This window comes from Oncorhynchus mykiss, chromosome 10 (assembly GCF_013265735.2).
Source record: "Oncorhynchus mykiss isolate Arlee chromosome 10, USDA_OmykA_1.1, whole genome shotgun sequence".
Lineage (NCBI taxonomy): Eukaryota > Metazoa > Chordata > Actinopteri > Salmoniformes > Salmonidae > Oncorhynchus > Oncorhynchus mykiss.
Window position 1 is genome coordinate 48518492 of NC_048574.1, and position 14886 is coordinate 48533377.

At 44.9% G+C, this 14886-nt stretch overlaps 1 protein-coding gene and 1 pseudogene across 4 annotated transcripts in view; both read left to right on the plus strand.

Moving 5' to 3' along the window:
• The window catches only part of LOC110534162 (NHS-like protein 2), an 11344-nt gene extending 5370 nt beyond the window's left edge, over positions 1 to 5974 (plus strand). For all 4 annotated transcript variants that reach the window (XM_036933272.1, XM_036933274.1, XM_036933275.1 and 1 more), the window contains 3 exons: positions 2509 to 5044; positions 5259 to 5397; positions 5660 to 5974. In XM_036933272.1, coding sequence (XP_036789167.1) covers positions 2608 to 5044; positions 5259 to 5397; positions 5660 to 5882 — 2799 coding nt within the window. In that variant the 5' untranslated portion in view covers positions 2509 to 2607 and the 3' untranslated portion in view covers positions 5883 to 5974. The remainder of the gene's footprint in view (positions 1 to 2508; positions 5045 to 5258; positions 5398 to 5659) is intronic.
• Positions 5975 to 11327: 5353 nt separating this feature from the next.
• LOC110533135 lies at positions 11328 to 14355 on the plus strand (annotated as a pseudogene).
• The last annotated feature ends 531 nt before the right edge of the window (positions 14356 to 14886 follow it).

A 14886-nucleotide genomic window follows, 5' to 3' on the forward strand; every position in this document is an offset into this window, starting at 1 on the left:
TACCTTTTGCCCCATGGTCAGAAAGTGACTTTTTGAACCGGAATGCCAAAACATGTAGGAGATAAAAGGTGCTCAAAGTTGACCCCTTTTTCGATACCCCACAATACCACGAGACATCCATGTCTTCATCACTGGAAAAGATAAACGGTCGAGAGTGATACAATTTAACCCTATCAGTCCCAAGACCCCGTTTTTTTCTCTCCATTCTCCTGACGTTCATTTATCCGCATGTCAGACTAACGGTTGGTTGGAGTCATTGGATTAAAAGCTTACAGTGCTGACAAACTCTTTTTATTATTCCTTGAAAAAAAAAATGAAATTGTCATTTTGATACCTTTTTCAATGTCAATGATCTAAAATAACATAAACCTAAAAATACTTTAAAAAATCTTCATATTTGCATATTAAACCCCATTTCACATCATGTGAGGTTTTTGTGTGGTGCCAGCCATCGGTTGAAACACAACATGCTCTTGAAAACAGTGTGGCTGTCATTTCAATCATAGATATAGAATTCATAGAATGGACCTATCCCTTCAGACCACTGCAATGTAGCTGCTACACCATTGAAACGTCAATTAAATTGTAGCTTCTAATTACTACCACAAAGATGACCGCAGGACCACCCACCGTCGAAAGTCAACTTAAATGGTCATGTTTATTCTGTTATCTATGTCTGTTTCAATAGGTTTCCTATGCTGGATTGACAGTGTAACTTGAAACAACAGATATTCCCATTCAAATCAACATTCTCTGATGTGTGGACCTTCAACCATCTTTGTGGTACCATTTTGAAAGTTGACATTTCAATTGTATTCCCATTTGAGTACATTTATCAGCCAAAACATGACACCCACCCTGTATTCAAGAGCATGTTGAGTCTCAACCGATGGCGGGCACAACACAAATACCTCAGATGTAAAATATGGTCGAAGCATATGTGAATATGAAGGGGAAAAAAATCAAGAGTTAACATGTTTTTAAATAGTTGACATTAAAGGCAACGAAAAAAAGTTAATGCAGAAATTATAAAATAGTTTGACAACCCTGTTTGTAATCTTTTCAATTATATAAATCTCAACCGTTCATCTTTTCCAGTGATGAATTTGAAATAAAAAAAATAAAAAAATAAAAAATGTATCCTTTATTTAACTAGGCAAGTCAGTTAAGAACAAATTCTTATTTACAATGACGGCCTATCCCGGCCAAACCTGGACGACGCTGGGCCAATTGACATCTACCCTATAGGACTCACAATCACTGCCGGTTATGATACAGCCTAGATGAAGACACGGATGTCTCATGGTATGGTAGGGTATGCAAAACGGGTCAAATTCTATCACCTTTATCTCCTGAATGTTTTGGCATTCAGGTCCAAAAAGTCACTTTCTGAGCACTTCTACAACGAGCAAATATGTACGGAAGGTTTCATTCGAATCAAAAGGGGTGCTGTCATAAAGGGAATCACTTCCAATGGATTTACCCAATGGCAACTGACCCATGCAAAAACGTTCTCTTGAATCCATCATAACCCACTTAGCATTTACAAGAAAGAAAGTGTTAAATGTCGTTTTTTCCTAAATAGTATATTGTTCAGAGAGTTGTCAAGGGAGAAAGCAGGTGATAGAACGGAAATGAAAATGGAAGGAAGGAGGGATTTTGGACTGAAAGGAATTAAGGTTTAGTCCAGCAATGAAAGAGGTGGGGATTCCATGAGCAGCTGTACACAACAGTCTTCACCCTACTAGTTGTCCAAAAGAAGGTGCCCCCTCCAACAATAACAGATGATCATTTCCCCCATGAAACAGCATTGACCATCTTCATTAGCTAACTTCATCCGCACTCTCTCGGACTGTGCTGAGACTTGCTATCAAGTCTTCCATTGTTGAATGGGTAGATCTCAAAGCGACATTCATCACACTAGCCTTGAAACTCTTACTACACTGATCCTACCATCTCTTTATTCCTGTTCAATAAATAACTAGTTGGTCTTCGTAATAGAGTTTGTCAATCTACCACATTCAAAATATACATTTTTTAACACACTTTCCCTTTTTATCAATGGCCATGGCTTTGTTGTTGTTGTTGGCATGATCACTGGATTAGCTTTTTGCCTATCTTGTTCATCCAATGCAGTGTAAATGGTGAGAAACCAGACATCACACAGTATAGATCTCATCTGGGAGTGTTTTTGTGCTCTGACTATGGATGAACAGGTAGCAGTTGCCATGGCAAACACCCACTCTTTCTTTATCAAGCACAAGACCAAGATAAGTAGACATTTTCTGACGTCCTTCCTTCTTCCCAGCCACAGCTCTCTCTCGCCCCTCTCATACTCTCACTCTCTCTATATATACAGTATCCTTGTACTCAATGAACTACGTCTTAATTCAAAAGGGAAATTAACAAAAGGCAGAATAGCATATATTGGTTTTATTTCTGAGACCAAGATGAACACCCCACTATGCTCGCACTCACACAACTTCTTTCTTCTCTCTTCTCATCCAGCTGAATGAAAAGTGAAACCCTGTTCTCTAAAGAGGAGCCATCTCTGCTCAGCCAATCAGCCTGTGATCTGCCTGGTCTCTCAGGAAAGTCTCTGATGCCATGGAGCACAAGGCCCTGATGTATACCAGTCAACCCTGGAAGGGGCCCAAGGGCTCCACCTTCACCCCCAACTGGGACACCCCATCATGCCGACCAACCGTCACATCCCTTTGCCCTGACGTGGTAAAGTCCCCGTGTCAACATGCTGCCAACATATGTCACCCTTCAGAAGTCCCTGTGACCTCCCAGTCCCAGCAGATTGGCCCCCACGCTTCAACATCCTCTGGGTTTTCTGCCACCTCCAACACTGCCAGTAGAAAAGGTGAAAAGGAGTGTAATATAGTCATCCCCATTCAAAATGAGGAGACGGCCCTGCCAGCATACAACCCTGGGTTTCGCGGACGCTCCTTCTCCGCAGCCACTGCCTCACACCCAGTCCCACCCAGACGCAGATGTGACAGCTACGTCCACCTATGCCCCGACAACGGCTCAGAGGACACTAGCAGAGGCGACGCCTCCCAGTTGAGCCCAGACGTCTCCCCTGATCATGGTGGTCCACGGTCGCGGTCCCGCAGCATCATCCTGAGGAAGACAAAGAGGAGGCCGGCGCCGCCAACCCGTAGCGTGTCCCTCAGGAGAGAATCTGCCACCAAGCTCAGGGACAACAGGACTAAGAGCCTTTATATCGACAGGGACCCTGGCCCCCATGACTCCTTCCTGCCTGACCTCATCCTCATCTCCACTCCGAGGACAGAGGAGGTGATGTGCCTGGAGCAGTCCCCTGCTCAGCCTGTACAGGCCCGGGTTGGGCCACCAGTCAACGACAATGGGCAGCTATGTGAAGAAAGGTCTATTGAGCCCTGCTGTCTCATGTCAAGCTCAGGTCCTGCTATGGGTGTACCTGTAAATGAGGGAAGAAAAGCCTCCAGCAGGTCAGAATCGGTCAGACCCCTTCCCCCCTTGCAACGCCCGCAGTCTCTAACTTGTAAGCAGTCCCCCTTCCAACAACCTGCCTCAGTCTCTCCCTCCAGTGGCCAGTCCAGCTCTCAGTGTGAGACTCGTTCCCCTCCTGTCCTCACATCTGCCATCACGGGACCCTCCCCCTTGGGCTGCAGGATGCGCCCCAAGTCCTCCACCTCGCCCACCTCCCCCAGATCCAGCAGGCTGCGGCTATCCTTGGAGTTGCCAGGGGTCGTCCCTCTCCCAGACCCGGCGGTGATCAAACCCAAAGCTCCCCGGCGACACTCAGAGTCCTCTGGGTCGTCTGGCACCACCAGACCCAGACAGAGGCTGAGCTCCAGCATGATGGTGATGCCTGTGGTGACCCAGGAGGATCTCAGCAATGTGCGTTTGCGTTCCGTCAGCAGCTCAGACTCTGACAAAGGCCTGGAGGGCTCACCTGAAGTCATCAGGGAGGAGGAGCTGGAACAGGAGCTGGAGTTGGAGAGCTGCCCACTGGTCCACCACAGTCCTAAAGCTAAACCACCTGTTGCTGCTAAGCCACCTGCACACAAATGGCCACCGATACATTTGGTAAAGTCTTCCTCAGTCTCTACTCATTTCTCAGAGACCGTTCCAGCCTCACCAAGAGAGAGCCAGGGGGACATGTATATGGTGGAAAGGAGACCAAAACCTAAAAGGTCGCACCAGCTTCCTCGTGTTGCCAGTGATGGGGTTATGGTTGAGAGGCAGCAAGCTGTAGACAGGCAACAATATGATGACCCACACCCACCACCCGCCTCCTGCCATTCAGAGAACAAGGATGTGAGAAGGACCTCTCCCACCAGGACCTCATTTCTCCTAGCTGAACTGGATAGGAAGAAGAAGATGGTTCCCCCTCCAGTCGCAAAGAAACCGGATGTCCTCTTCATGTCCTCCATCAGCTCACTGGGACAGAAGAGTAATAGGAGCCATGTCTGGTCTGGGCCCAGTGGTGCTTACCAGTCTCCTGCCAGTGCATACCAGTCTCCTGCCAGTGATTACCAGTCTCCTGCCAGTGATTACCAGTCTCCTGCCAGTGCATACCAGTCTCCTGCCAGTGCATACCAGTCTCCTGCCACTGCATACCAGTCTCCTGCCAGTGATTACCAGTCTCCTGCCACTGCATACCAGTCTCCTGCCAGTGATTACCAGTCTCCTGCCACTGCATACCAGTCTCCTGCCACTGCATACCAGTCTCCTGCCACTGCATACAAGTCTCCTGCCACTGCATACCAGTCTCCTGCCAGTGCATACCAGTCTCCTGCCAGTGCATATCCGTCTCCTGCCAGTGCATACCAGTCTCCTGCCAGTGCATACCAGTCTCCTGCCACTGCATACCAGTCTCCTGCCAGTGCATACCAGTCTCCTACCACTGCATACCAGTCTCCTGCCAGTGCATACCAGTCTCCTGCCAGTGCATACCAGTCTCCTGCCAGTGCATACCAGTCTCCTGCCAGTGCATACCGAGACAAAGACTTTACTGGACAAGATCTCAACCATCACAGTATAAGAGATGGTATTCTTCATTTTATAAGAGAAACTCATTCGCACTGTTTTGAACTCTGCATGCTATCTGTAACCATCACCTTGTAACCATCTTTATAGTTTGTTGTCACTATCGAGTCAATATGTACAAATAATATGTAGGATGGCGTGAGTTAGTTCTTAAACTAAGAGTTAGCTCTTGCACGAAGTAATGGAAATGACACTGTGTTATATTTTTCTAACAGGGTTCGTCCTAGATGAGAACTGTGAAGAGAGGAGGGCAATGCCTCAGATGAGAACACTGTGCCTCGGGGAGGAAGAGGAGGAAGAGTTGGAGCGCAACTCACAGTCAACTACTGAGGACCTATTCACCATCATACACAGGTAATGGGACGTACTGTTCCCCAAAATAGAATTGTGACAGACACACAAAACAAACTACCCGTATAGTTACGTAAGTGAAAGAGATCCAGAGATGGGCCCTGTTCACTTTCATGCACACTAAATTAGTTACATAATTCCATCCAACAAAAGAACCAAACATTACCACACTTCACAAAGAAATATGTTGTCAGAATTATTTTCAACTTTTTATATCTTCTTCACAAGTGTATTAAGTTGGCTACTTTCGGTCTCCTTTTTTAAGGTCCAAGAAGAAACTCCTGGGTCGCAAAGAAACAGCTGACAGCAGGCAAGGTTACGGATCCCCCATTAAAGGCATCCAGGGGGTTGGCCAGAAGTCCAGCTCCAAAAATGACAACTTCATGGCTTTTCTGCAGAGGCGGAGGAGCAATAAACCCAACTCTGGGGAGAGACTGTCAGCCGCTGAACTGCTGAAGAGTACCAAACCACTGGTCGGTCAGCCATAGAGCATCAAACAACTCCAATGTTTATGTTTCTCAATGTGTTGCAAACACTTATCACTCAATATGGGGCATGAGGGTATTGTGGACAATCAGGGACGGGGGGGGGGGGGGGGGGGGGACTGGGAGAGGGACGGGGGGGGGCTATTGTTTATATTGCTTTACGTGCCACACCGACAACTTGTTTCTGTGATGGCAATACAGCGTACAGAGGTCTAACTGTGAATATGACAACATGTTGCCCAGCTGTGTTTTGCTTATGAGCTGAGACAATCTATCACGTCAACATATTTGTCTTGCCTGGACTTGTGATGCTTACACCATTTGTTTTTGAGCTGCCAACATTTGTGCTTTTGGTCATGTGTCGCTCAGAAATAAAACAAAAAGCTGCTTGTGTGTCTATGACAGATCATTAGTATGCGTCTGACCTAACCCACTACTGCCCAAACCGGATGCCCTTATTTACTCAGACAAGCGAACGGCTCAACGTGATTGCTGTTTTATTGACCGGCTTTTCATCAATGAATAATTCCTCCAGTGTCAGGGTTATTGAACTGATATCAATTCAAGATATGTTCAAAGGACAATGTTTTTCGCCCAATATTTCCCTGTTACAATTACATTGCATTCAAAATTGGTAAACTGGTAGGGCTGTGAAAAAGAGCAATTTAAGTCAGTCAAGAACTTAGTCACTCAAAAGTGGGGATTGTTAAACATTCAAGCCAAGCAAGGGGACTCTGAGCATGAGGGGTGTTACTGAGATTGTTAGAGATTTAGAGATAGATAGATGGGACTTCATATATTATATATATATATATATATATATATATATATATATATATATATATATATATATATATATATATATATATATACTGCTCAAAAAAATAAAGGGAACACTTAAACAACACAATGTAACTCCAAGTCAATCACACTTCTGTGAAATCAAACTGTCCACTTAGGAAGCAACACTGATTGACAATACATTTCACATGCTGTTGTGCAAATGGAATAGACAACAGTTGGAAATGATAGGCAATTAGCAAGACACCCCCAATAAAGGAGTGGTTCTGCAGGTGATAACCACAGACCACTTCTCAGTTCCTATGCTTCCTGGCTGATGTTTTGGTCACTTTTGAATGCTGGCGGTGCCTTCACTCTAGTGGTAGCATGAGACGGAGTCTACAACCCACACAAGTGGCTCAGTTAGTGCAGCTCATCCAGGATGGTACATCAAAATTACCTCCAGCAGGCCATAAATGTGCATGTGTCTGCTCAAACGGTCAGAAACAGACTCCATGAGGGTGGTATGAGGGCCCGACGTCCACAGGTGGGGGTTGTGCTTACAGCCCAACACCGTGCAGGACGTTTGGCATTTGCCAGAGAACACCAAGATTGCCAAATTCGCCACTGGCGCACTGTGCTCTTCACAGATGAAAGCAGGTTCACACTGAGCACATGTGACAGACGTGACAGTCTGGAGACGCCGTGGAGAACATTCTGCTGCCTGCAACATCCTCCAGCATGACCGGTTTGGCGGTGGGTTAGTCATGGTGTGGGGTGGCATTTCTTTGGGGAGCCGCACAGCCCTCCATGTGCTCGCCAGAGGTAGCCTGACTGCCATTAGGTACCGAGATGAGATCCTCAGACCCCTTGTGAGACCATATGCTGGTGCGGTTGGGCCTGGGTTCTTCCTAATGCAAGACAATGCTAGACCTCATGTGGCTGGAGTGTGTCAGCAGTTCCTGCAAGAGGAAGGAATTGATGCTATGGACTGGCCCGCCCGTTCCCCAGACCTGAATCCAATTGAGCACATCTGGGACATCGTGTCTCGCTCCATCCACCAACGCCACGTTGCACCACAGACTGTCCATGAGTTGGCAGATGCTTTAGTCCAGGTCTGGGAGGAGATCCCTCAGGAGACCATCTGCCACCTCATTAGGAGCATGCCCAGGCGTTGTAGGGAGGTCATACAGGCACGTGGAGGCCACACACACCACTGAGCCTCATTTTGACTTGTTTTAAGGACATTACATCAAAGTTGGATCAGCCTGTAGTGTGGTTTTCCACTTTAATTTTGAGTGACTCCAAATCCAGACCTCCATGGGTTGATAAATTTGATTTCCATTGATAATTTTTGTGTAATTTTGTTGTCAGCACATTCAACTATGTAAAGAAAAAAGTATTTATTAATAATATTTCATTCATTCAGATCTAGGATGTGTTATTTTAGTGTTCCCTTAATTTTTTTGAGCAGTGTATATAATTGTATATATAATCCACAGGTAATTTGCCCTAGGTCCTCAATGTGTCACCCCTGATACTATATGACTGACTGGACTACAAGCGTTTAGTATTTCACTCGCACTGCTAAGGTCCACTCTAAGTTTCAATTTCAACATGGTTTTCCTGTTCAGTGTTAGAGTGGGAACATCCCTGGATTGAAGAGACCTTAACATTCCAGAAAGGGAGAATTGGTGTTAAAATGGTGAGGACTTGTCTAAGCTGAGGCTGGATGATGGTGCACCTGCCAAATACACGTTTGTATATCAATGTCGGCTAGCAGCGTATCAATATATTGTGAGATATCACTCATCTTTGACCTCTGACCCCATCAGGTGATAGGAGGGCCGCTTTCTTTATAAAGTTAATGTTCAAATGCATTGCTCGTATAAATCAATGAATGATATTTAAATGTTTGGGGAATGTAGTAGTAGTAGGAGCAGTAGTAGTAGTAGTCTAGTTATCCTATATAACACAAGACGTGTCTACTTTCTGGTCTCGGATGTCTCAAAGAATTTGAAAATATAATTTGTTGAAAATATAATTTCAGGTTAATTCCAACAAATAATACGTGTGACTGAGTTGGAGTTAGTGATATCTCACAATGTCTTTCAAAAGGATATGCAATGATGTCTCACAATGTCTTTCAAAAGGATACGTAATGATGTCTCACAATGTCTTTCAAAAGGATATGTAATGATGTCTCAATGTCTTTCAAAAGGATACGTAATGATGTCTCACAATGTCTTTCAAAAGGATACGCAATGATGTCTCACAACGTCTTTCAAAAGGATACGTAATGATGTCTCACAATGTCTTTCTAAAGGATACGTAATGATGTCTCACAATGTCTTTCAAAAGGATACGCAATGATGTCTCACAATGTCTTTCTAAAGGATACGTAATGATGTCTCACAATGTCTTTCTAAAGGATACGTAATGATGTCTCACAATGTCTTTCAAAAGGATACGCAATGATGTCTCACAACGTCTTTCAAAAGGATACGTAATGATGTCTCACAATGTCTTTCAAAAGGATATGTAATGATGTCTCAATGTCTTTCAAAAGGATACGTAATGATGTCTCACAATGTCTTTCAAAAGGATACGTAATGATGTCTCACAATGTCTTTCAAAAGGATACGCAATGATGTCTCACAACGTCTTTCAAAAGGATACGTAATGATGTCTCACAATGTCTTTCTAAAGGATACGTAATGATGTCTCACAATGTCTTTCAAAAGGATACGTAATGATGTCTCACAATGTCTTTCAAAAGGATACGTAATGATGTCTCACAATGTCTTTCAAAAGGATATGTAATGATGTCTCACAATGTCTTTCAAAAGGATACGCAATGATGTCTCACAACGTCTTTCAAAAGGATACGTAATGATGTCTCACAACGTCTTTCTAAAGGATACGTAATGATGTCTCACAATGTCTTTCAAAAGGATACGTAATGATGTCTCACAATGTCTTTCAAAAGGATACGTAATGATGTCTCACAACGTCTTTCAGAAGGATACGTAATGATGTCTCACAATGTCTTTCAAAAGGATACGTAATGATGTCTCACAATGTCTTTCAAAAGGATACGTAATGATGTCTCAATGTCTTTCAAAAGGATACGTAATGATGTCTCACAATGTCTTTCAAAATGATACGTAATGATGTCTCACAATGTCTTTCAAAAGGATACGTAATGATGTCTCACAATGTCTTTCAAAAGGATACGTAATGATGTCTCACAATGTCTTTCAAAAGGATACGTAATGATGTCTCACAATGTCTTTCAAAAGGATACGTAATGATGTCTCAACGTATTTCAAAAGGATACGTAATGATGTCTCACAACGTCTTTCAAAAGGATACGTAATGATGTCTCACAACGTCTTTCAAAAGGATATGTAATGATGTCTCAATGTCTTTCAAAAGGATACGTAATGATGTCTCACAATGTCTTTCAAAAGGATACGTAATGATGTCTCAATGTCTTTCAAAAGGATACGTAATGATGTCTCAACGTATTTCAAAAGGATACGTAATGATGTCTCACAACGTCTTTCAAAAGGATACGTAATGATGTCTCACAATGTCTTTCAAAAGGATACGTAATGATGTCTCACAATGTCTTTCAAAAGGATATGTAATGATGTCTCACAATGTCTTTCAAAAGGATACGTAATGATGTCTCACAATGTCTTTCAAAAGGATACGTAATGATGTCTCACAATGTCTTTCAAAAGAATATGTAATAAAGGGTCGTTTTAATGTCACACGAAATATCATAAGGATCATTTTATGAGATTATATTTAACAAGCAAGGTTGAAAATGTGAATTGAGTTTGTTTTTCTCTCTAATCACAATTCTGACACATGGAACTGGAACGGCAGGTTGAGTACAGTTCTACTGAGGAATAGACAGGTCATTGTGACAGTGCTATTAGGCAGGTGCCGAGGGCTTTTTCTATCTGTACTCCCTGTTAGATTACCACCACACATGACGAATAATCATCCCATTGGAGAAAATAAACCTATAGAATTACGTCAAATAAACCTATAGAATTACGTCAAATAAACCTATAGAATTACGTCAAATAAACCTAGCCATATCTGTCACCATAACTTTAGATTTCACAAGACATCGGGCCTTTTGGGGGAAGGACAGTGTTTGATGGAGAGTGGAATCTGCTGGAGGAGGCATCTTTGCAATGCTCCGGCAGCTTTACCAGCTTCACGGTTCACTGCATGAGTGGCCTCAACCTATTTGACAACCCAGTCCTCAAAGAAGCCAAGTTCAACTTATACCTACCTCCCCATGGAACCTGGCTGCTGTGGTTCCTGCTGGCATCCCTCAGTCTGTTTGTCCCATGTGGCCCGATCTGCTGTGTTCAAGGCAGGGATAGTGGTACCTTGGAAATGTGACCCTCTGTTTGCTAAGGTCCTGCCTCAGACTGCAGCGCGGCTAACTATGGAGACGATCGACAATGTCCCCTCACTGTCTTTGGGCGCCACCTTCGAGTATGTCATCATCGATGAGGACTGCCAGACATCCATGCACCTCAAGGGTTGCCTAGGCCACTAGTCACAGACTAATGCCTTCCTGGGCCCTGTCAATCCTGGCTACGGTGAAGCAGCCTCTTAATTCTTGGTTCTGTGTGAACTATGAGCTGGATGATCGAAGCAGGGCACCTTACCTTTGCCCGCACGGCGCCCTCGCCCACCTGGGCGCTGCTCAGCCTGGTGAGACACTTCCGCTGAGCACACATAGGGATCATCTCCTCGGCTGAGGAGGTGCGTGGGTGGACACAGTCAGCATGGTGGGCAATGCCCATTGCAACCACCGTGGTATCCACAGACAACGACCCTGCTAGCATACGACTGGCTCTCACTAGGGTCCAGAGAGCAGAAAACAGTACTGTTTTGTCATTGTGGTTTTTCTTTCAGTACAACTACTATTTGTCCACCATTAACTACTATTAGTACTACAATCAGTACCAGAGACAGTATAAAAAGATAACTACTACTGTGTCGCAACTACTACTATTACTACTAACCTATTGTGTGGTTGTGTTTGTGTTCCCTATAAATCGGTGGTGATCCTCGGCATGCACTCTGTGCTGATTGGAGGGCGCAACCAGAGGTTGCTGTTGGAGACTGCTCTGGACATGCATCTGACGGACGGTCCCTCGTGTTCATCCCCTACAACACGCTGCCCTACAGGGACGTGCACTACCGCGCCCTCATCAACCACGGCAAGCCGCGGAGAGCACGCAACGCTGTCTTGACCGCCACCATGAACTCAGAGGAAAACTCCTCCTACAAGACACATCAAGCTCCACCAGGTACAGCTGAATGAGCTGAGGAGATCTGGGGCTAAAGGGTTTTTTCATGAATAGCCATAGTTTGGGCTAAATCAGATCGTTGGGAGTGTCCCTGGTTTTGAATATTTGCATTTGTGTTCCATCAGTATGTTCTTATATCCTTTTCCACATTCCCCCTCTGTTTGGTACCGTCTACAGCTCTATCCTCTTCATGGCTAACGCTATGCAGTGTGCGTGACAATGGGTAGTCGATGTCTGGCGCCGACCTGGTGCGCCACTCCAGAAATATGTTTTTCTATGGGTTCCGCCAGCGTGTCGGGGACCAATGGCTCCGGGGCCAGCTTACTGGAGTATGTGGTGCTGGACACAGATAGGCAGTCCTGGCCTCTGCTACCCACCCACCGTGTGGACCTAGACTCTGGGATGGTCAGGTCTCTGGGCTGCAGCACCCACTTCTCATCGGGGCCCCAGCCCAGCCTCTAACTGCTGGTTCATTCCAGGCACCTTATGCACAGGAGGTGATGGGAGAACACAGCAAATTATACAAAAACACATAGGGTGGGGGGGGGGGTTAAACGCAGACAAAGGAACACACACACTAACACACTGCCCTCACTCACGCCCACGCCCACACACACACACAAACACACCAGCAAAACAGGAAGAGAAGGTCACCATCTGTTCATAGAGAAGACATCTTTCTCTAGAGGAAAGTGGAACAGAGAATTAGAACAGGGTGTGGTGGTGGAATGTTGATATAGTTTGTGGTAACTTCAGGAAGCTACGGGTCTTTTTTTTTTAAAAATCAGGCAAATGCTGCGTTTACTATATGATGTTCTAATATTACGTTTTATCCGTCCTATTTCGGGGTCAGGAGGAGCGGATACATTCCATCATATAGTCTTCCTGTGCATCCCTTTGATGATTCTCCTATCAATTGGACTCTAGTTATCATGACACAAGGCGAGACCCAGATGCAGACACAGGAGGCAGATGGTTGGAGTTTAAGATGTTTAATAATCCAATAGGGGAAGGCAAGAGAATGGTCGTGGACAGGCAAAAAGTCAAAACTAGATCAGAGTCCAGGAGGTACAGAGTGGCAGACGGGCTCATGGTCAAGGCAGGCAGAATGGTCAGGCAGGTGGGTACAGAGTTCAGAAACAGGCAAGGGTCAAAACCGGGGGGGGGGGGTTTAGCGCACTAGAAAAAGGGAGAATAGCAAAAAGCAGGAGAGCGGGAAAAGCTCTGGTTGACTTGGAAACACACAAGATGAACTGGCACAGAGAGACAGGAAACACAGGGATAAATACACTGGGGAAAACAAGCGACACCTGGAGAGGGTGGAGACGATAACAAGGACAGGTAAAACAGATCAGGGCGTGACACTAGTACTGTTTTAGGTATTTCCACATATTGCAATTTTTTAAACAGCTGGTAATAGCAGCAACACCTCCCTACTGTCTGCTGAAGGTAGGGATCGCTCATCCAACCACAACCCCCGACACAATCAAAAACAGGTTTAACAGTTTAGTTTAATATGCGCGAGTGATTCAGGCTTCATTTGAATGTGTGTACATATACGTGGTCAGTTGCATGCATGGTCCCAATGCTCTCTTCCCGTCTGTTGAATATCATCCAGAAGGTGAGAAACCCTCCTCCACTATGCTGTGGTGTCACCAGACCACGTCCGCCCTGGAGTGTGTCCTTCTGATGAAACAGTGCTGGAACGAACAGGCAGACAGGCGCACTTTGATGACATCTTTGACCAGGTACCTTAGCCTGGAGACATCCGAGGCATCAAAAACAGCTCACAATCGGCGTCTGCGTGAAATCAAGAAAGAAACAAACATTTGACTAAGGGAACCTTTTGTCAGTGAAATTGCAATCATTTTCACCATTCATTTAACCCTGTTCCCAATCAATCCCAGTTTAAGAACATTAACAAAAGGGAGGGAGACCCAACATTCTAGACTCTGTGCTGTGGATCCTGGAGCAGTACTCCTCTAGCACGGAGGAGCTGATCCAAGAGAGCTGGAGATAGAGCAACAGAAGACTGAGAAACTACTCACTCAGAAGCTGCCTCTATGACTAACAGACAACAACAACACACACCCTCAAAGAAACTGTCTAGGATGTACACGTTTATCCAGTTTCAATTGAATAGGGCCCTAAGTGGTGTGTTTCAGTCAACGGGAAAGCGTAAGTTCTCTCAACTGTCACCAGAAAGCACAATGTGGCTAAAAGATGAAGCAATTCTAAGCTGCGTTTTACCCATCGCTTTATCCCACACTCCCAAAATAGGATTTTCCCTGCCATGTTGTTTGCAGCATACCAAATCCATTTGAGCCATAGCACAGCAAAGATCCTGGTGGCTGGTAGGAGTGCAAAAACAACCTATACAGGGACAGTAACTGTGGTCCAAGTGACCATGTTCCTGCAGGTATCAAACTACTGTATGAATCATGAACTGTATACAAACTAGACTTAACCACCAGATCATAACGAGTTACTATGACAATTTAAAGTGGATACCTGCAGCGCATTATGAGTAGAGTTCCCATGTGCAAGAGTTCCCATATTGCAATTGCATTTGGTTGGTTTCGTCACACCGTGCTTGAGCGTGGGCAATGCAAGTACCGTATCTTGTGACGCAACTATGCACTAAAAACCAACATGGATGAATAAAGGAAACTTGCATCGAACAGCTTTCTTTGGGAACAATTGTCCAGTGGACAAAGTGTCATTCTATTACAGTATCAGAATCCGGGCATTTAAAAATTCCAGTGTTTTCTTCTCAACTCCAGTATGTGCTACACTGCCCCCCTAAGGCTGAACGGGACGGTACCAGGGGCGCGTTCAGCACCACACAAAGGTTTGGAACGTTCAGATACAAACATGCC